Source organism: Arachis hypogaea, chromosome 10 (assembly GCF_003086295.3).
Source record: "Arachis hypogaea cultivar Tifrunner chromosome 10, arahy.Tifrunner.gnm2.J5K5, whole genome shotgun sequence".
NCBI classification, from domain to species: Eukaryota; Viridiplantae; Streptophyta; class Magnoliopsida; order Fabales; family Fabaceae; genus Arachis; species Arachis hypogaea.
Window position 1 is genome coordinate 79,252,052 of NC_092045.1, and position 23,381 is coordinate 79,275,432.

Here is a 23,381-nt window from a genome sequence, read left to right on the forward strand (position 1 = left end):
TTGGTGAAACTTGTTATGGAGAGGTTACTTCTTTCTTTTGGTATGGAGTATATATCTACGGTTACTGTCACTCCGACGCTTATTTAAAAGAAAAACCGTTTTTGTGCAGCTGATGTTCTGATGGAGTCGAATAAAAATATTTCTTAATGAAAATACTTTTTTAGTGAACTGGTATGTATAGCCGAGTAATAAACATGTAAAATGTGCCGCGTTTTACTGTCTTGTCAAATTTAGCAACTCGTTTTTGGTGTAACAAACAAAAATTTGAGTATGATGATGTGTTGGTACTTGGTAGCTATAAAAGCGTTGATAAAATTAGTTTTTTAATATATTGTTATTTTTTTTATTTTTTAAATTAAAATTTGTTAAATAATAAAACAATATTTTAATTTTAGTAATATCTTTTAAGACATCGTAGTTAGGAGTGGTAAAGTTGGTAGTTCGTTCCACCAAGGGCCATCCCAAAATCTGGGTGGACTAGCCCGCTTTGCGAAATAAAATGGGTTTAAAATGTTAGATCGTTCTGTTCTAGAGTGGGTTGGCAGATTAGTTTGTTTATTTTTTTTAATTAATAAAATTAATAAAAAATAATTTAAAAATTAAATATAAAAAAGATCAAATTACAATACAATTCCTTTACTATTTTTTAAGATATTTAATTTTAATAAAATTGTTTAAAATAATATTTATTATTAAAATTATCTTTATTTTAAGAAATAAATTACATAATTTGAGAAGTATATATATAAAAGTGTAAAATAAAATAAATAAATTTAATAACTAAAAAGAAAATAAAATGTTTTAAAATAATATAATTATTAATTTTTGTAATAATAATCACTCTTATTTAATAAAAAATAAAATAACTTTTGGCTTGATAGACTAGTCTCCTCCACCAAACTCGCGGTTTGACAGCGTGGGTTGGTTTGGTGAAATTTTTTTATTTGGCGGATTCTAAATCTTAGTCAAGCCTACTCTTTTGACGAATTGACCTAGTGAGTTCGATTTATTTTGCCATTTCTAATCGTAGTTAGCCTAGTGAGTTCAATTTATTTTGCCATCCCTAATCGTAGTTATATAATAGTATCGACATTTAAATATGTACCATGTTTAACTTTATAAATAAAAGGGTAATTTATATAGTTAAATAAAACACAAGTTAATATTATCTAAATGTTTAATTACTTAACATATTTCTATAATTTTATCGAATTTTCAATTAGAATTCTATACTTTTTTCTTTTTAATTAGATTCATATACCATATAATTTTTTTTAATTTAGTCTTTACGGGAACAAAAACGTTTAAAATAACAAAATATTCTATTGAAAAAAACGAATATATATTCTCACTATTAGGATAAAAGACCTAATTAAAGACACCTCTATATTTCAAAAATTTTAAAAGTATCTTTGTCATTTTGTCCCACCCTCACAGAGTCTTTGAGCATCCTTAGCTGTTTTTATTTGTTATTTCTTTAAATAAAGGTAGTGATCTGTTGTTTTCATTAAGATTTTCATGCTTTGAATCAATGTTTCGTAGAGTTTCTTCCCTTGAATTAAGTTAGAGATTCTCCTAACTTTAGTTGAGATTTTTTGATGCTTTGATCAATGTTTCTTGGAGTTATTTTGTGCTTTTAAGTGTAGAAAATGATTAAAAGATGCTAGGTAAGAACAAGTAGATAGACAAAACAGGGATCAAGAAAAACAAAGGAGGAAGCTTAGGATACACTTTGAAATCTTAGGACACACTTTTAAAGTCACATTCATCAAAACGAGGCCTCCGTTAAGATTGGTCGTCCAATGTGGAGAAAGTGGCGTCAAGTTGTCAACCGGAAAAAGGAATATCATGTGTACACATCATACATGCGTACGCACAAATGGAGCAAAAAGAAAAATCATGCGTACGTACATTTTGGTACGAAAAGGAGTGTTGCGTGTACGTATTCCTCATGCGTACGCGCAAATAGTGACATAAGAAAAATCATGCGTACGCATGACCCCAAGTTTGCGTCCTCGCCAGTTTTGTGGCGTCCAACGGTTGGAATAAATTAGATAGCCAAATTGGGCCATTCTTGAAAGAAAGTGTGCCATGCAACGGCATATCATTGCCATACAATGCCAAAATCATACAGAGGCCCAAAATATTGGAAATTGAGCTGCCGTTGGACGTGGAATTTTTTAGTGTGCAACGGCTAACAATTAGTCCAACTCTTAGGCTCCAATTTATTCATTCATTCTTCAATTCTCTAAGCTTCCAAAGAGTGAGTCAAGCCCATGAAATCAAACTCAATTATTTTTGAATTTAATGTAATTGAATTTGAATTTGCATTTAAGTTTGTAGTAGGTTATAAATAGAGGTGGAAAGAGCACAAGAAAGAGAATCAGAAAGGGAGTTTTCAGACTCTCTTCTTATTTTCTTCTCCTCTCTCATTTTCTTTCATATCCATTTTGTAATTCTAAAGTTATGAATAGTTGATTCTCTCTTCATTAGGTGAAAGAGCTCTGTTACATTTTAATGGATTAATATGATTTCTTCTTCATCTTCAATTCATTTTTCAATTATTTCTTGAGAAAGAGTCTTCGTTTTTCATTAAAGGATCTAAATCTATTGAAAAATAATTTAGATCCAAGTTGGGTTTTATGATCACTTAGAAAAGTGAATTCTTGAAATCAAAGCTTGAAAATTCTTTTCCCAATTCTTATGATTGTGGATATTGATTTGATATGTGACATTAAATTAATCCTAATCTGAATCTTGAAGAATTGTGTGGTTATCAGAGGATATGCTTCATCTCTTTTCATGAGCAAATAATCAAAGAATTGGCAATTGATCAAGTCAAGAAAAATTGAATTACCAAGAAATTAGAATTTAATTACTTATAATTTGTCAAAAGATTAATGATTGCATGATTGAAGTGGAGATGAAAGCTATTAATCCTGAGGACTCAACACCTCTTTACCCCCAATGTTACCCCTATTCTTATCTTACTTTATTTATATTTTTGCAATTTAATTTTCAGTCATTTACATTCCCAGTTATTTACATTCTTGTCATTTACTTCCAGTCATTTACATTCTAGTTATTTACTTTAATGCTACGCTCTTTGATTAATTGTCATCGAAAATGAATTGCCTAACTAGAATAATCAATTAATCATTGTTTGTTTAATGTATTAATCCTTGTGGGAATGATAAACCACTCACCGTGGTATTACTTGATGCAATCCAGTGCACTTGCCAGTAGTTTTACGGATATTAGTTTATAAATTTCGTATCAAGTTTTTGGCGCCATTGCCAGAGATTAATTGCGATTGACAAACTATCGGTTGATTGATTATCTAGATTAGACACTTTTTTTATTCTATTCATTTAATTGCTTTTAATTCTTTATTTTTTTTGTTAGTTAACTGTTTGTGTTATTGCCTCACTTGGAATTTCCTCAATTGTAACAAGGGAGATTCCAATTTCTTTTTATCTTGGTGATTATGTTTCTACAGAGTATTTTCAAGGGAAAATGGAGTTTACGTCACCCTTTGGCCAAGCAAATTGCATGGGATACTTTTCACCTCCACAAAATGATTCATGCTACTATCCTAATTGTGGTTGGAAATGTCAAGAACAAAAAATGATGGAGTATGAACAAGTAAACCATATAGGATATTTTCCAGGGCCACAAAATGATTCACATTACTATGAAACGAGCAATCATCTGAATGGTGGCTGAGATAATTATTATCAAAGAGATTTCAATGCTCCATATCCCATTTATCAAGAGCCATTATCTCTTGATCATGCCTTAGACAAACTACAACAAACACTGGATGCATTTATGTAAAATTGTCCAACCTCACCTCCTAATTTTTTATATCAAAATCCTTCATCACTTGACCTGCCTTACCACAAAACTCCTTTCAAAATTCACAAAACCCATTTCATTCCTTTCAAAACCCATAAAATCCACTTCACACTTCACAATACTCCTTTCACAATCCACAAAACTCAGTTCACTACCCACAAAATTCCTTCCATATCCTCCAAAACAACTTCACCACAACACATACATATTCACAAAACGATTCCAACCTTTCATCTCTTGAGTTAACCTTAGAATAAATTTTTCAAGCTACTACTTTATTTACCCAAATAGTCAATAGTTTCTTTCAAGAGTCCAGAGCATATAGTAAAAATCAGGAGGCCTCAAGAAAGTATCTAGAAGTACAAATGAGACAAATGACACAACATCTAGTTGAGAAACCAACTAATGCTTTTCCTAATAATGAAATTTTCAACCCAAGAGAAGAATGCAAGACCATAAGTTGGAGAAGTAGAGTAGTGCTTAGCAAGGAGAATAATGAAAAAATTGAGACTTCAAAAGAGGAGTTAGAAGTGCAAGAGCAAGACCAAAAGGGCCATGAAATTCTAATAAAGAAGAAGGTTGTGAAGGCATACAAGCCTAGAATTTCATATCTTCAGAGGCTACAAGAGATGGCAAAAGAACAGGTAAAATCCTGCCCAAAAGAAGCAATACAAAATCATGCAAAAGAAAAGGAGAAAAATAACTAAGGGAGTCCACACTCCAAGGAATCAGAGAATTATATGGTGGTTGATTTAATTGAACCATCAATCTAAGAATTTCTTAATGAAGGAGACACTCCAACCAATACACAATACTCAAGTTCTAAAACCAAAGAGGTGAAGGCAATCAAGGAAAGCACTCAAAGAAGAATTGTGATCAATAAACAAAAGACAATATCCATATGATGAGAGAAAAATGTCGATAAATATTTTCACAAAAATAAGCGCGTTGTAAGTATAGTTCTAAACTGACAATTAAACCCCAATCAAATTTAAATTGTTTGTCACTTAAGCAAACCCAATAAAATTAACCGAATTATTTAAACCTCGGGTCATCTCTCAAGGAATTGCAGGGAAGTGTACTTATAATTGGTTATGAAAAAATATTTTTGGGGTTTTTAAATGTTGAACAAGGAATGTAAATGACAAGGAAGTAAACTAACAATTAAGAAAAGTTCTAGCAAGGATTGATAATTAGAATTCCTATCTCCATTATCATAGTCACCTGGGATGGTAATTGCCTTTTGCTCTCACTTAGTTAACCTCTAACAATTGAAGGTAAGTCAAGCAAGTAATTCAACTTGAGTTCACAAGTCCTAATCAAGGACTAGAGTTAGTGAAGCTCAAGTCAACTAGCAACTTTCAATCACCAACCAACAAGAGACTTTGACAATTCAAGAGTCTCCAAATTACTCAACCTAAGCAAAAAAAAAAAAAAAAAAACCAAATTTTAAACCCAATCAAGCATTTTATCAAACACTTGGTAGGCACAAAATAAAAGCATGCTAAAATTAACAAGGAACATTAAATCTAAACAACTAATTGCAAACATCAATGACTAACAATTAAAGAGAGTAACAATAACCATGGAAAACATCAATTGCATTAATATGGAAATTGAATCCAACATCGAAAGTTCATAAACTAAATTGGAAAATAAATAAATCAACAAGAGACGATAAACTAAGATGCTAGAGTAATAGAATGTAGAATAGAAACTAAAATAAAGCAAGATGAAAATCTGAATTGGAGAAGAGATAAAGCTAAAAACCCTAAAACCTAAAGAGAGGAGAGAGCCTCTAAAACCTAATGTTATGTGAATGAAGTGTGTATCCTTGATTTCCCCATTCTGCAGCCTCTAATCTGTGTTTTCGAGCTTGGAACTGGGCCAAAACCAGCCCAGAAATCGCCCCCAGCGTTTTCTAAGATTTGCAGCACGTGACGCTTGTCACGCGTACACGTTGCTGAATCAAAAACTTGGTCATGCGTACGCGTCGCTTGTATCCTGCGCCAGTCATGCGTACGCGTCATACCACGCGTGCGCGTCGCTGCCAGCTTCCCAAAACCTCAATTTCTTGTGTTCCTTCCACTTTTGCATGCTTTCTTTCCATCCTCTAAGCCATTGCTGCCCTATAAACCCCAAAAAAACTCAACAAACATATCACGGCATCGAATAATAATAAGAAAGGATTAAAATTAGCTAATTTAGGGCCAAAGGAAGCATGTTTTCACTCATAGTACAAAATTAGGAAGAAAAATGTAAAACATGCGAATTATATGAATAAGTGTGATAATAATGGATAACATATACTAATTTAAGCACAAGATAAACCCTAAAAATGGGGTTTATTACCATAAAAAAGAGAAGGTCAACAAAAAGCACTCCAACCCCTACCCCAACAAACAAGCTAAATCAAGCTAGTAACAATAAAAAAAAGCTTGTTAGGAGAAAATCAAATCAAGGGGCATCAATTTTCTCTTCTTCTCCTTTGAATTCACTCCTCTTAACCAACTAGAAGAAGAGGAAGAAAATTTAAAAATCAAAAGTCAAGCTAATAACATTAAAAGAGCACTTGTTGGGAGACAATCCAACCATAGTATCCTTGGACTTCTTGTTAATTCGTAGTTTTCATTAACTTTCTGTTTTCACTTCTAATTGATGCATACCAAGAGGGTGTTTCAAATTCAAAGCTTCTTGGCCTAAGCAGGAGAAAATTTTGGTGTTTTAGCTAACCATGTATTCAATGCAATAGAGGATAAGCTTTGATTGTTGTAGCAATTATGATGCTAGCATGACTTTTGAGATTGCATTATGCATAATTCCAACATTTTGCATTTCATGCATACATCAATTGCTCCAATTCAATTGGTTTTGTTCATTTCAATTCAAGTTGCATGACTATTCCAGGTGAAACAGCAAATTGATTTTGGACATGCTATTTCAGATTATATATTGCATTAACACACCTTGCATGCATCCATAATTCAATCTTGAACCAGCTTTACATAAAACTAAGTTTGGTGTTGCAACCAATCTTAGAATATTTTAGCCATGTAAGGTTTTATGCCTTGAGTAAACAGAACCAAAAGTGTGGTAACTTGGTGCTTGCCATCCAACATTTGTTTTGGCATGGCATGGAACTGATAAGCAATTAGACGGCAACCTGTTGCAAAATAAAAAAAATGATTTAAAAGTGCCGTTCAACGGCCCTTGCTTGTGTCCAATGGCATGTTGAAATACATGGCCCAAAATCACATTTTTCTTACATGTATGGTGTTACATGATGTTGCATGGTTCATTTCTTGCATTGCATGGTACCTTTTAAGCTTGATGTACACTAATTTGCACTGATTTCTTTGCTTAGAGATGTCACTTAATGCATGCATCACTATAGTTGTTATAGTTAGTTTGTTGAGTTTATTAATTAGTTTTTGTTCCTTTGTTTATGCAGTGTGTGATGTATGCGCATCATGTTGTATTTTTCTATACTTTTCACATTAAAAATGAATTCATAATGGTTAATTATGATGTATTTTTGTGCTTAAGTTGTATATTGCTTTGATCTCTTTGATTTAATAAAATTTGTAAAAAATGGTAGAAAAAGAAGCAAAAAAGCACAAAACAAGGATGATTGAAGGATCTGGGAAATGTGCGTAACACAAGCTGGAAAAAAATGTAGGGGGCATAGCCGTTAAAAACGCCCATAACAATGCCAGATTCAGCTCCAACGCCCAGAGCAATGCCAGGATTGAACTGGCACTGTTTCAACTAACACCTGCAACGAAGGCCACGCATACGCGTGAGGATGAAAATTTTGCCCTGGAAAGATTACTCTGCCGTTGGCAACGCCAACGTTTAACTGGTGTTCGTTTGGACAATGCCTGCGACAAGGGCCACGTGTAAGCATGGCAAGTGAAAACAACGCCAAGATATAACGAGCGCTCGTTTGGACAACGCTTGCGATAAGGGTCACGCGTACGCGTGACAAGTGAAAACAACGCCCATTTTAAAGGGCGCTCGATTAAGCCAACGCGAATTAATGAAGGTGTTGGTACAAATGACGCCAAGTCCATCTAGAGCCTCTCAATTTGGTTCAAGTATTGCTCCAAGTTCACTTCAAAACTCATGCAAGCAAGCCCACAGTTGTCAACCAATCAAGGTCACAAGAATCATTTAGAATAGATAATTTTCATTGGAATGTAATTTGGTTGGAATTTCATTTGAATTTGTAATCTGGGATAGCTTATAAATAGGCTTTAGTTTTATCATATCACGGAGATTCCAGGAGGGGGTCTTCGGACTCCTCTCTTCACACTTCACATTCTTCTCTTCCATTTTCTGTCACACCCACTCTTGTAAATATTAAGTTATGAGCTTCTAATTTCCAACATTTGAGAAAGAGAACTCTATTGCAATCTAATAGATTGATATATTTTTTTCTTCATCTTCAATTCTTCTTTTATTGTTTCTTTAGAAAGAACTTCGTTCTTCATCCAAAGGATTCAAATATCTTGAGAAAGAAATTGAATCCAACTTGAATTCTATGGTGGCCTCAAGAGAGGGATCATAGAATTGTGCTTGAAGTTCTTTCTCACAATGGTTATGAAATTGGGTTTGGAATTGATACGTGACATATAATATTTCCAACACTTGATTCATGAAATTGTGTGGCTCTAAATCAGAGACCACTCTTCATATCTTCTCATGAACAATTAGATCAAGAGATTGGCAATTGATCAAGTTAAAAGAAATCAAATTACCAAGAGATTGGAATTTAATTACTTATGATTTGTCAAGAGATCATGATTGCATGATTGAAAAGAAGATGAAAATTATTGATCCTGAGAATGCAATATCTCTTGATTCCAATTTTCTTTTCATTTTTAGTTAGTTCTAGCATTTTACCTTTCCGTCAATTACTTTTTTGCACTTTATTTTCTTTACACTTTACTTTCCAGTATTTTACTTTTATGTTCTTTACTTTCTTGTTCTTTATTGTTTTCCTTTAATTTCAAGTCATTTACATTTTTTGTTTGATCATCACCCAATTATAACCGTCTAACTATTGCTTGCTTAATCCTTTAATCCTTGTGGGATCAACCTAACTCTTGTGAGTTTTATTACTTGATACGACCCGATGCACTTGCCGGTAGTTCTACAGAATATTGAATTGTAAATTTCTGTATCAAATTTTTGGCGCCATTGCTAGAAATTATTTGTGATTAATAAACTACCGGTTAATTGATTATCTAGATTAGACACTTTTTCTTTCTTTGTTTTAGTCATTTCTTTGTTTTTATTTCTTTCTTTTACTATTGTCACTTAACTGTTTTTGATATCGCCTCACTAGGAATTTCCTCATTTGTGACATAGGAAATTCCAATTTCTTTTTCTCTTGATGATTGTGTTTGATACATAACATTTTAAAGAAAGAATGGAGTATACATCATCTTTTGATCAAGCAAATTACATGGGATATTTTCCCCCACTACAAAATGATTCATATTATTATGCTAATGGTGGGTGGGAGTATCAAGAACAAGGAGTGATGGGATGCTTCCCAAGGCCACAAAATGATCCATATTTTGATGAATGTAACAACTACTCAAGTTGTGGCTGAGAAGACCAAAACTAAAAATATTTTAATGATCCATACCCCATTCATCAAGAGCCATCATCTCTTAATTTTTTAACCTCACCTCCTAATATCTCATATCAAAATTCTTCATCACTTGAGTATGTCTCAGCACAAAATTCATTTCGAATTTCACAAAATCCATATCAAGTCCCTCAAAACAAATTCACCACAACCTATGCACATCCACGAACTCATCAAAAATCTCTTCTAGCACTTGCAATAGAGGAACTCTTCTAGCGATATCTCTCAATTTCCCAACTCATTGAGTTTTTAGGACAAAATATGAGAGAAGTGGTAGAAGATATGAAAGCCTCAAGGAGAAATCAAGAAGAGCAGATGAGACAATTGGCACAACATTTTGTTAATGAACCCACCAATGTCTTTCCTTGACCAGGGGAAGAATACCATGCCATCAGCTTGAGGAGTGGAGTAGTGTTTAATGTGGGCGAAAATGAAAAATTGGTAGAGCAAGAAAAAGATGTCTTTGTACTAAGTAAAACCCCAATGAAAAAGGAGGTTGTAAGGGAAGAAAACAACAAAAGGAATCCACACTCCAATGAAGCAAAAAGTTGCATAGAGGGTGAGTCCATTGAACCACCATTCCAAGAAGTTCTCGGTGAAGGAAATACTCCAACTATTACACAACACCCAAGTCTTGATATCAAAGAAGTGAAGGCAATCAACAAAAATACTGAAAAGAGGATCGTGACCAAGGAACGGAGGACAACATCCACGAAAAAAGAGAAGGACAAAGAGCAATCCAACCCCTGCTCCAACAAGCAAATTCACTCAAGCCAATAACAAAAGAATGCTTGCTGGGAGGAGATCAAAACAGGGGACTTTAATTTTTTTCTGTTCTCCCTTGAAGTCATTTCTATTAACCAACTGAAAGAAGAGGAAGAAATTCATGAATAAAATGTCAAGCTAATGATATTAAAAGAGCGCTTGTTGGGAGGCAACCTAACTATTGGTAACATTTTCTTTCTTTGCCTAATTTAATTTCAAATAATTTGGCATGAGATTGCATAAAATAAGTCTGGTGTTGCCATGCAACAATTTGATTTCCAAATTTTTACTGGACACTTGCATCATTTTCATATGAAAGTGTCACACTAAATTTGGTGTTGTCACTTATCTTTCATGCAAGGTACCATGCACAACCCACTTATTAATGCAATCACATTGTCTATGTTTCTCTTATGGCCTTCATTGTTATCTTTAAATTTGCTTGCTCAAACACATGCATTACTTACATCATTGTTTTAAGACATTCATGATTCATCATAAATTCCATCACCACTGTCTTATTTGTTGTTTGAGGATAAGAAATCATTCTAAGTTTGGTGTTGGAGGGAAAGAATAGGAGAAAAATGACAACAATAATGATGAAGATCTACAAGGTGGTTAAGTTCTTTTTTCTCTTATTTATTCTGTATACATTCAATTGCATGATTGTCTTCTATTTTTTTAATATGAATGTGTGTTATTCCTTGTGAATAAGCATAGTTTGATTTTTAAATTGTAACTGTGACATCATAACTACCATCTTAAAATTTGTGAGTCAAAGTAATTAAGTATCATGATCATAAACAAACAAGGTAAATTAAAGAAGAAGCTAGCATGAGCATATGAGTATTGGAAGGCTAGCATGACTATTGTTGCTCAAAATACATTTGAATTTGTTTGATTGAAGTTTTCATTTAGGACATTTTATGAAATATTTGAAAGTTTGAAAATCTTGAAGAAGCAATGCAATTAATGATCAAGAAAGAAAAAAAAGAAAAATAAGAAAGCTAAAGGCTCTGAGTACCAATGACAATTCATTAGTCAAGTACTTGTGGTGTTTATGTATCAAGTAAAAAGTTTGAAAACAAAACACTTAGAGTCAAAGTTAGGCTCACGTGCAAAGCATTCCCTCAAAAGCTCAAGACTCTGAGAATCAATGATTAGAAAGTAAAGAAAAGAGACAAATGAGCTTAAAGAATCCTCTAATTAAATGCTTGTGGTGCTTATGTATCAAGTGGTAATACTTGAAAACAAAGCATTTAGAGTCAAACCTTTTAACTAATGGTGCAAAACACCCAAGAAGCTAAGCTAAGAAAAAGATGACTTGTTTCAAGGAAGGAAAATAAAAAAAAAATATTTCATAAAGTGAACTAGATAGAAACATCAATCATTTGAATTTCTTTTGTGATTGTTGCATGCATAGTAGACTAGCCAACCATGAACATTAAATTACTATTCTTCTCACCTTGGATTGTCAAAATCTATTGCATGATTCTTTAGTTGCTTTAGGACAAGCAAAGTTTAAGTTTGGTGTTGTGATGCATGCGCATTATGTTGTGTTTTTCTATGCTTTTTCACAATAAAAATGAATTCATAATGGTTAATTATGATGTATTTTTGTGCTTAAGTTGTATATTGTTTTGATCTCTTTGATTTAATAAAATTTATAGAAAATGGTAGAAAAAGAAGCAAAAAAACACGAAACAAGGATGATTGAAGAATATGGGAAGTGTGCGTAACACAAGCTGAAAAAAATGTAAGGGGCATAGCTGTTAACAACGCCCAGAACAATGCCAGATCCAGCTTCAACACCCAAAGCAACCCCAGGATTGAACTGGCACTGTTTCAACAAACGCCCGCAACGAAGGCCACGCGTAAGCGTGGGCGACGCGTACGCTTGAGGATGAAAATTTTGCTTTGGGAAGATTACTCTGGCACTGGCAACGCCAACATTTAACTGGCGTCCGTTTGGATAACGCTTGCGATAAGAGCGACGCGTACATGTAACAAATGAAAACAACGCCCATTTTAAAGGGCGCTCGTTTAAGATAACACCAGCTGGGCGTTGGCAACGTCAAGTACTGAAGGCATTAGTACAAATGACGCCAAGTCCATCTAAAGCCTCTCAATTTGGTTCAAGTATTGCTCAAGTTCACTTCAAAACTCATGCAAGCAAACTCACAATTATTAACCAATCAAGGTCACAAAAATCATCTAGAATAGTTAATTTTCATTGGATTGTAATTTGTTTTGAATTTTATTTGAATTTGTAATCTAGGATAACTTATAATTAGACTTTAGTTTTATCATATCACGGAGATTTCAGGAGGGGGTCTTCGGACTCCTCTCTTCACACTTCACACTCTTCTCTTCCATTTTCTGTCACACCCACTCTTGTAAATATTAAGTTATGAGCTTCTAATTTCCAACATTTGAGAAAGAGAACTCTATTGCAATCTAATGGATTGATATATTTTTTTTCTTCATCTTCAATTCTTCTTTTATTGTTTCTTTAGAAAGAACTTCGTTCTTCATCCCAAGGGTTCAATTATCTTGAGAACGACATTGAATCCAACTTGAATTCTATGGGAGCCTCGAAAGAGGGATCATTGAATTGTGCTTGAAGTTCTTTCTCACAATGGTTATGAAATTGGGTTTGAGATTGATACGTGACATATAATCTTTCCAACACTTGATTCATGAATTTGTGTGGCTCTAAATCAGAGACCACTCTTCATCTCTTCTCATGAATAATTAGGTCAAGAGATTGTCAATTGATCAAGTTAAGAGAAATCAAATCACCAAGAGATTGGGGTTTGATTACTTATGATTTGCTAAGAGATCAATGATTGCATGATTAAAGAGGAGATGAAAATTATTGATCTTGAGAATGCAATATCTCTTAATCCCAATGTTCTTTTCATTCTTAGTTCTAGCATTTTACCTTTCTGTCAATTGCTTTCTTGCACTTTATTTTCTTTACACTTTACTTCCCAGTACTTTACTTTTATGTTCTTTACTTTCTTGTTCTTTATTGTTTTCTTTTAATTTCAAGTCATTTATATTTCTTGTTTGATCATCACCTAATTCTGACCGTCTAGCTAGAATAACCAATCAATTATTGCTTGCTTAATCTTTTAATCCTCAGAAGATCAACCTCATTCTTGTGAATTTTATTACTTAATAAGACCCGGTGCATTTGTTGGTAGTTCTATGGAATATTGAATTGTAAATTCGGTATCAGGGGTATTTCATCTTATTTGCTAACATATACTTTTCAAATTAGTTTCTATATACTCATTTTTATATCTATTTTTATTTTTTTCCTATTTTTTAATAATATTAAAATATTAACATATTTAACATAATGTTATTATATAGAATACTAATAATGACTTACATTGTTATGTTTTAGAAATTACATTGTATACCTTAGATTTTTTTTCATAAAATATATACTATATCTAAATTACTTTTATGTAAAGAAAATTATAGTAAAAAAAATTAAAAAATTCATCTAAAATTCGGTTCTACCATCTAAAAATTTCTAGATCTGTTCCTAGCTGTATGAAATGATATTTGAAGCCATGTTTTGAAGGAGAAGGACACACTACACTACCACAATCAATTTTTACAATGTCTTAAAATTTTTAGCTTAAATTCTAGAAAGTGCTCCAATTTTTCTCTAAAATTTCTAATGGTTTTCATCAATATATCTCTAGTTTTAGCTCCAACTTGATGGCTTTGCTGGCTCTTCCTTGAACTCCCCGCACGGAATAATCTAGTTCTTCTTGGGGACCTCTGCCTTTAACTCGTCCTCCTCTAAGTGGATGTTGACCGATTCAACCAACCCCATAATAAGCCTCGGGAATGGAAGCACACTAGCCTTAAAAGTATCCTTCATCTTATTGTAAATGAGCTTGGGGAGATCCACCCTTTTTCGTCCAGAATACAATACAAGATTGTTGTCTCTATTGTAACGTTTGTGAAATGGGTGTTCGGCTATACGTAATTGAAGATGATATAGAGCTCAGTCATGGCCTCCATCGTGAGCTGGCTCGCTCTCAGTCCGATGGGGACCACTTGGAGTTGTAGGTCCGCGTGGAGTTGCACATGGATGTCAATTTCTCATAGTCATCTTTTCCTCGTAGAGGTCGCACCTCCATAGGATTCGCTCAGTCCCGGAGAAACACCTGCTCCATATCACTCTCAAAGAAATTGGAGGAAAACTTCCATACCATCCAAGGATATATAGTCTCTATGGGACCTTGAGTGAGGAACTATCATCCCTATTTTTGTACAGGGCCATTAACATACTAACAGATGTAGTATAATTTGTCAAACAAGTCCCCCGCATATCTATCTCTGAAGCGGATGGGATCCTTAGCAGTCTTTCCTTATCCATGGTATCCAAAGAGAGCTTGAGCCATTTTCCACGTTTCCCCAACGATACCCTTGGACTATTAACATACCCATTTTTGCATATTCTGAAAATTTTGTTGCACGCATGATGCCAAAATTTAGGGTACACACAAAAAAAGTAGAACATCGAAAAAATGCTGTCTTGCACGTGAAACTACTGCATTTTGCACGACCGTATCACTTATCTTGTCACCATCCTCATCCTCGTCACCGACTTTGTAGTTGGCTTCAAAGTCCTCTTCACTCTCACTATTGTTTTCTTCGCATATTATTTCTCCGTCATCCATGTCTGATTCGTGTTGAACTATTCACAGCTATATGTTCAAACTTAACATACAACTCTATTATTAGAACTTGAGCTTGAGTTTGTTGATAATCTGAAATATCTAATGCATATTTGCTTCATCAACAATGGATATTGTGTCAAACTTTATTAGCCCGCCAATATGATAATAGGATTCCTATACAAAATATTGTCCACCATCTTTAAAATATTACTTTCTATGCTTTGACAAAGACCATATTATAGCTATGGATACCCACACGCAAAACTCACACCCCGTGTATGTCATATAATCTCACAATCGCAATACACTAGTAAATTTGCGCTACCTTCCATTGCTTCCGAAATTCCACCTTTATTTTCTCTTTGAACTCGCACTAGAAATGATCTACCCTCACACCACCAATACATATACACAACTCGACTCAAAATGATGAGAAATGGCTAACTTAGTAGTTATAGACGAAACTTTCGTATAGGGTTATAAAAATAATCAAGAAGCAAGTCACGTATTCCAACACTGACCAATTCTGCTTCCTTCAACACGCAACTTGTGTGTCGCTTTTCTACGTCCCCAACACCCATATACTTGCATTTGCACCTCAATTCCCCCTTTAGGTGTGACGTGTAATACATCTTTCTTGTCCATAACTAAAACAATCAACCTTAATAGGCTATGTTGCCGCCTGATTATTTCATACATTTATTTTACTTGCTTTTGCAAAAACAAAATGTAGCTTTAGAATCCCTAAAGTCAACTTGTCCGTTCGGACCAACATAAAAAAAAGGGTAAACATGTCCGTTACTGTCAATGCCGGTCTACCCTTTACCAAAATGTAAGAGGTAAATGCAGTTTAGTAGACACATGTACCTAATAGCTTAAAGAGGGAACCAAGTCGGTCATTAACACTGGCTAGTATCGTATCGTGTCTTGCAACCACATTGGCCTCTCTGGATATCTGGATACAGAAGGCATCATCACATCGAAATTAATAACGAAGCTAACATTATATTCTATCCACTAATACTTTGAGGCCCTCCTTAAATTTTTCCCCTTTCAATTATACTAATTTTTAATTAGTTAATATTAGCTAACATTCTTTTTTATTATAAAACTTTTTTAACCCTTGTTTTTTAAAAAGTTTAAGACTTGAGGTATAAAATTTAGAATAAAAAAATAATTTACAACAAATTGACTGAGATAAATTGGAAAAAATTAACTCCTTAGTCAACTCATTAACAAAATAGACGTGTCAGTTCCAGAGAGATGTCAGAGAGCACACCTGGATATTCAAGGACACCATATTTATCAATGCACGAGAGGTTGATTTGCCAAACTGCACAAGTGAGCTTCAGGCAATCTTTCTTGAGGCTAGACTATTATATATCTTTCACATCAAATCTCCAGTCACTTGAGCTGTTATACTTCACAATTATATCTCACTGGGACAAAAAGCATTTAATTAGAGACCCCCCTGAAAATTTCTAAATTTATCTCCTAAGGTATTGAAGATACGGGAAAACCAAGTCAGCATGAAGTCCATAATAACATGAGAAGATATCACCAATCCGGTTTATGCTATCCATTGCAGAACCATCTCCTACGGAAAGTTGGATCGAACAAAGCTTCACAAGTTCATACGCAATAACTATATCATCAGGATGATACAACTTCTCTAGAATCTGTCAAATAAAAGAATGAATCACTATAGATTTATTACTTGGAACGACTAACTAATTGAAACAATTTGCACATAAAAGCATAACCCAACGACAAACAATCAGATCACATAAAAGCATAACCCAACGACAAACAATCAGATCACGATTCCATGGTTCTTCAAAGGCTTAAGTTCCTCAAAATGTGTTTAAAATAAAAAAACTATACAAATTTCAGTCAATAGCAAATACAGTGATAATAAAACTCACAGCACATACAATCTAACAAAACCACAGGTCGACTTTGCCCAATGACTGCGTCTTTTATAATATTTTTATGACAATTTTATTTTAAAAAAATCACACAATTCTAAAAATATTTTTCATACTTCCTCAACAATAACAGTATAACACCTTCACAAACTACTTCAACATTTGGCATACATGATAGCTCCTCTCAAAGAAATCCCAAATCAGTGAAGGTCACCACAACGAAGTAGCAGCACCCCTTATAGTATTTTGCAATGTAACATGGCAGTGCTAGTTCATGGGTTAATGGGGCAATTTTCTGAGTTCCTCTACCAATTTGTTATAACTTATAATACTGATTTGTTATAATACTGCTGCTGGAAAAAGCACTTGATTTGTCATAGCTATACAGGGGGGAAAAATCCCCACTCTTCTGCTTTTCACTTTGAGTGACAAAATCCAACATGCCAGATGGTAGGTTAATTAACTAAAAATTTACCTTGATGGATGCTTTACAATGGTCCATAGATAATTGAAAGTCTCCCAACAAACAAAAGGCCTGTGCAAGGTTATCCTCTGCCTGCATACATCAACAGGAAAATATATGTTAAAACCATCATATAAAGGATGTAAAATTTTTTCGTCTATCACAACCTATGCCCTTAATAGAAGTATTCATCTAAACTTCTAGACCTAAGTGGGAGGACTTGGTGGATGAGGCTAAAACTCACCTCTGCAATAAGCCTGTTATAGGCATGCAAATTTGATCTTAGCAAACGCAAGGATCTCAAAGCATCTGCAATCGTGGTATTTAAAATTTCTTTTGATAATATTGCATCCTGTAACCTGCCATTACCATCTTTTAAACAATAAGCTGCAATCTACTATAGTGTTCAAACAATCAGCTGCAATCTACTATATCAGGCGAGCTAATGCAGGATTAAAAGCCAGAGCAGTCATCTAGATAGCAACAATAGAGGAACCATACCAACTCTGAATATCTTTAGTCATAAAAAGGGAAGCTGCAATTCACATTACAGGGATATTAATATTCATACGACCCAAATTGAACTATGCATACCTTTTTATGAATATTAAAGCTTTATCAACTGCAGCACGTGAAGGCACCAAATCACGGTAAGAACCACACTTCAGACAGTATCCAGGTTGAATATGATGGGAGGCATCATTTTGGTTGAGCACTTTATGAATGTCATCATTCTTGTCTATCTGAAAAGAGTGATGGATTTTAAGGGGAGAAAATAGCTCAAACCTTAAGATCTTTTATTCAATCTCAACCACAACAGCTTATGTAAATCACTGGATGAACAACTATTTTTTTTAAAAATGTCTATTAAGAGTATATTGATCCAATTGCTATTGCATAGCTCCAAATACATGAAGGATGAATCAACAGTGTGACAGACACAATTAGCAAAATTTAAATCTGCCAAAGCGAAGACACGGTGGAAGAAAAGTTCTTACAAGTAAGAGAAGTTAAGAATGCTGTGCATCTTAATAATGAAAATTGTGTTGATATTGCCAAAGGATTTGAAAACACCAAGGCATTACTTGTGACAAACCACATAAGTTAAAATTATCCCACATTACAATGTAAGCAACCCTAAAGTACCTTTAAATGTCTCATGAAATTCTTGATTTTCTGCTTTTCACAGCTAACTACTCTGCTATCCAAGACTGCACCAAAACAATTAGAATTGACACAACAAAATGCATTGAGGACAATGTCGGATAGATTGACTTCAGAACAACCAGTACACTGGCACTGAAACATGTACTCCTCTTTGAGGAAATTAAGGCGATCTTTACAATCCCAGAACCCAACCTGCAAAACAAAAATTTATTTTAAAAAATGAACAAGGGAGTCACACAGCAGATTGGGAATTTATATTAAGAACCTAACAAAGTCTGACAGACCTTTGCTCTTAAGGCTTGTTTTGGATCAAAAAATATAAATAAAAGAAATAAATAAAACTCTATGCTAAAGGCTTAAGCTTTTGGGATGCATAATTACTGGCACTCATTATACATTATGAAGAGTCATGTTAGACTTTAGAGATCATTCAAATAATTCAAACCGAAAAACTGGTTAGCAATATGAAAGACGGCTTTTAGTTACCAACAGGAAATTACCTGTGGACCATAAGACAACTCCAGATGACCCTCAGCAGGTATAGCTTTTGTTGTCCGTATACACAAATTACGTGAAATAAAATATGCATGAACATTTGGTTGGCAAGAATGGTTGAATAAACTTCCAGCTTTATAAATAGCTTTACCCACCCTGACCTAAAAAGCAAAGTGACAGAATATGACTTAAAATCACCAGGGATAATTATTACCACCAACAATGTCTATACTGTAATAGTAGAATTTGCAGTGATATTCACAATTAAATACAGCACAAGCTTAAAAAATGTCTTAAAGAGAAATATTCCAATAAAAGATAAGGACAGAAAACAAATACCTGTTCCACATTACTAGTTAAGTATGGACAGGATGGAAAATCTCCGAACTGATCGGATAGCCCACAAGCATCTTTTGATTTTAAACGAACAACAGTCATACAATTCACTTTCATTTGAGAAATAATTATAACAACCTGCATTGTCAGACAAAAAATTACATAAAATTTGAATACAAGAGCTAAATGATTCAATCATGAGAAAATATAGAAAAGTTGATTTCTGCAAGAAACACTTTCACCATCAAATTTTGTAAAAAAATACTGTTAAATACATGATTAATGATGGTTCTGCTGCTGACGGAAGTATTAATCGACATGCATATGCAGCAGTGTGCATGCACAAAAAGGATTTCCTAACCAACCTGGGAAATGGTGACTTCGTCAATGGACAATGCAGCTCCACAAGAGCGGTTAAGACAATATAATAACACAATGGAATATATATGTGTATCCAATTTGCTTTCAGGCAGCATACGCTCATAACAATGGGAAAGCTCCTGCACAAGAAGTATAGAAGCCATAGTTAGCCAGCTGCAATAAGATCGCAAGTTAACAACACAATCAGCTGTTCTGAAAAACGGCTGCTTGCATTTAATACCTACCAGCTTCTCCACAAAGTATGTAATATTTTCTGATGTCCTCTCTAGTAAAAACCTTGCCAGTATTCGGCCAGTTAAAACCACCTCTGATGGTAGTACTGCAGACCAATTTACACCACGACATTCATGCTTATGTTCAGTGATATTCTGTGTTTCACATTTGGAATCATGGCCTTGAATAACTTTGTCAGCATACTCTCCAAGGTCACTGGGTAACTTCTCAATAATGCTGTGAACTTCTGGGAAAATCCTTAAGACTTGCCCACCAGCCTGTGTCTGGCATTGCTGGGAGCAATACAGTGGTACTGAACATGATCTACAGGGTACCTTATCAGCAGGTAGGTCATTCAAGCAATAGTGGCAATGACTGTCCCGGCATTGCTTTAATATTATCTGAAATTATGAATTAAAAATACTACCAAGTTAACTTGCCAAAATAAGTTTACACCAATCAAGGAATATAAATATACAAAACTAAAATGGAAAGTAACTATTGATCTTAAGAAGTGAGGAGATTCATGTTTACAACATAATGACTGTAAACCCTATGTCCTAATACCACACAAATAGCACATAAAGCAAAATGTGTATTACCACAGCATAAGGTTCTTCACTATGAGCCAAAGAACCAGGTGAAATGGCATTTGATGATACCATGCCTCTTCCTTTCTCAGGTATGTTGACACACTGTAGCATTACTTGGGGAACCTCACCTGCCACAAATGTACTACACCATCTTCATCTTACTATCTCAAAAAGAGAAATACATTGGTGCAGAATACATGTGCACTGGGGTAGCAGATGCAAAACAACAGGAAACAGCAGGGTCAGGGGGAAATGGAAACTTGGCCACATTCCTTGAAGTGATAACTGAACCCTAGTTCCTTTCAGTTTCTTGTCTTTGATTTTTTTTAAACTAATCTATAGGGTTTATACCTCTTTTACTTGAACATAGTTCAATGGTACATGCATTAGAAAACTGAACTTAACATCACCTTGACCAAGTAGCTTTACAGTTTCAACTGTAACTTGCTGCTTAAGTAGACAAGGAAAGCCTCTTACCCACTGTAGTCAAGGTGTTCTCCTTACGTTGTCTTACTGTGCTTGTGCTCTTGCATTGGTCGAAAATATTTTTCTCCTCACTTTCTATTTGTCTCTTCCCACTCAATGATGATTCCACAGTTTTAGCCATATTTAGGTCACACATCGCATCTTTATAATTTCCCAGGGAAGCATTTGCCTTACCTCTTCTGTACCATGCCTGCAGCCAAAACAATAAGATATTGAAAGAGTGGAAACTACAATTTAAGTATGTATATATAATCATTGTCCCATCCACTTAATCAAACATTGAAACACATAATCCTAAAGATTCACTGGCATCATCATAGACTGATTTTTAGGATGAGGAAGTAAAGTATTTTATATCACACCTCAATTATCATGTTTGTAAGTCAAATCCGAAGACATCTCCAATACTCATTCATAAACCATCGCCCAAAACCATATGCATACTTACATCAAGATGTAAAGCTAATCATACTTCTTAATTACTAATAAATAATTTAATGGAAAAGCATTCATTGCACTTTACAGATAAAAATAAACTTGAGACAGATGCAAGAAATTCATCCCTCTCTGTAATGATGTAAAAAGAAAGTAGAATATGATGAAAAATGGGTCATCGGAGATGATTTTCACCTTTGCATTGCTTGGACACATCTGAAGGGCACGAGTACAATCTCGCAAACACTCTGTCAAAAGACTCATTTTCTGCAGGAAACCTACGGGAATAAATACTTGACCACAATATCAAGCCTTCAAACAAATAAATAAATAAAAAGTGTGCGTGTGTGTGTGGCACAATAGTGGAGCTTACATGCAATACAGTAGCTCGATTGATATACAAAGTTGCAACCAGATTATTTTCCATATCACCATCCTCAAAAGGTGCCTTTCGCAATGCCTACATTTCATATTAGAGAACAGAAAAACTATAGTGAACCGTTAAAAACTAAATAGCAAGTAACAATATACTAGTATTCAAACTTACTCCATGACCAAAACAATGTACAGATGGAATGATGGATCGTATTTATCCGTCCTTTTACATTATTCGTAGTATGCTAGTTCAATTGGAAAAGGATTAACATATTTTCTCAATAAGCGAGAACAGTTATCGCTGAAACTCCAAATGTTATGACATGCGAAGCAATAGCACATTATTAAACGAATATTTGCGGTGATAAAAAAAAAGCAAAAAAAAAAGAAAAAGAAAAACCTGAGTATAGAAATCTAGAGCGTTGGCGTAATTTCCTTTGGAGAAGCACTGGTTTCCGAGCTGCTTGGATTCGAGCGCAGCGTCTTTGCTCTTGCCGCAGAGAGCATGCTTGGGATCCACGAGTTCAGTGAGTAACTAACACAGGAAGAAGTTCGATTGCGGTTCGTTAGGGTTTAATCGGAAGTTCAGATATCGAAGATTCGAAGCAAAGAAAATTAGGAATTTTAGTTGGTAAGGAGTGACGAATAGAGTAGAGTAGAACGAGGAAGTTTACCTGGTGGAAGGGCTCGAAGTGATGGAAGAAGCTGTGGAGGGAGGAAGAGGTGGCGCGAAGATCATCGACGGTGCTATCACCAATCATGCGCTTCAGGCCTTCGGGAATCGCAGCTTTCAGAGTTTCCATCTTTTTCTACAACACCAGCTCAGTTTACTAGTTTACTATCCTAGATTCCTAGTTACCAGCGTTGGTGTGCTTCTACTTGTTTCCCTCTATTTTCGTTTTCCCGTAAGGGTAAAACGGATTTTTTATTTTTATAAATTACATAAATGTAATAATTACCGAAACAAATAATTAAAAAAATATTTATCAAAATAAATATATTTTTATCTCGTTTATTATTATAAACGAGATAATTTTATATATATTTCGTTTATCGGGTAAATAAAATAAAATAAGTAGACGTGATACATGTATATCTCGTTTACACGCGTTTAAACGAGATACACGTATTTTTAAAAAAAATTGAAAATAATAAAAAATATTAATAATATCAATAATCCAAACTTTTAGCATGTAATTAGTATATAAAAAGGTCGGTAGAAGAGATTAAAATGAAAAGATGGGAAGCGTAAAATTGATGCGGGGAAGAGATGAGATAACTTTTTGAGTACTAGTTGATTAAAGGGATAAGTACTGAAATCGTCCCTAAAGTAAGGGCTGAAAATCAAATTCGTCATCGACCTTTTTTTGTTATTAAAATCATCTCGAACGTTCAGATACACTTTAAAATCGTCCTCAAGTGCATTAAAAAATTTTAATTCCAAATTTGCCCCTGAGCTCTTTGACGCTTCGTGTTTTATTCTCGCGAAACCAATTCATTATGTGAGTAACGTTACAC

General features: G+C 34.3%; 1 protein-coding gene across 4 annotated transcripts; it reads right to left on the reverse strand.

Moving 5' to 3' along the window:
• Positions 1–15,647: 15,647 nt before the first annotated feature.
• On the reverse strand, positions 15,648–22,770 carry LOC112715770 (uncharacterized). Of its 4 annotated transcripts, none has more exons than XM_072205033.1 (16): positions 22,538–22,770; positions 22,264–22,398; positions 21,862–21,948; positions 21,684–21,755; positions 21,045–21,243; positions 20,577–20,695; positions 19,986–20,375; positions 19,746–19,880; positions 19,384–19,518; positions 19,050–19,205; positions 18,529–18,741; positions 17,977–18,125; positions 17,627–17,741; positions 17,395–17,475; positions 16,271–16,670; positions 15,648–15,946 (listed from the first exon to the last, which is right to left on the reverse strand). In XM_072205033.1, the coding sequence occupies exons 1-15, from the start codon at positions 22,664–22,666 to the stop codon at positions 16,479–16,481; spliced, it is 2,307 nt and encodes a 768-aa protein (XP_072061134.1). In that variant the 5' UTR covers positions 22,667–22,770; the 3' UTR covers positions 15,648–15,946; positions 16,271–16,478. The 4 variants fall into 4 exon arrangements, with proteins under 4 accessions (XP_072061134.1, XP_072061135.1, XP_072061137.1 ...); XM_072205034.1 differs by having other exon boundaries at positions 21,684–21,766; positions 22,538–22,744; XM_072205036.1 differs by having other exon boundaries at positions 17,627–17,754; positions 22,538–22,743.
• Positions 22,771–23,381: the final 611 nt, after the last annotated feature.

What these genes read in the sequence shown, in the direction of transcription:
- LOC112715770 (XM_072205033.1), bottom strand. Translation starts at nt 22,666, where the DNA reads ATGGAAACTCTGAAAGCTGCGATTCCCGAAGGCCTGAAGCGCATGATT. An exon ending in ACTTCGAGCCCTTCCACCAG is followed by an intron (nt 22,399 to 22,537) that starts GTAAACTTCCTC and finishes TTCCTGTGTTAG; the next exon opens with TTACTCACTGAACTCGTGGA. An exon ending in GTGAAGAACCTTATGCTGTG is followed by an intron (nt 20,376 to 20,576) that starts GTAATACACATT and finishes TCATAATTTCAG; the next exon opens with ATAATATTAAAGCAATGCCG.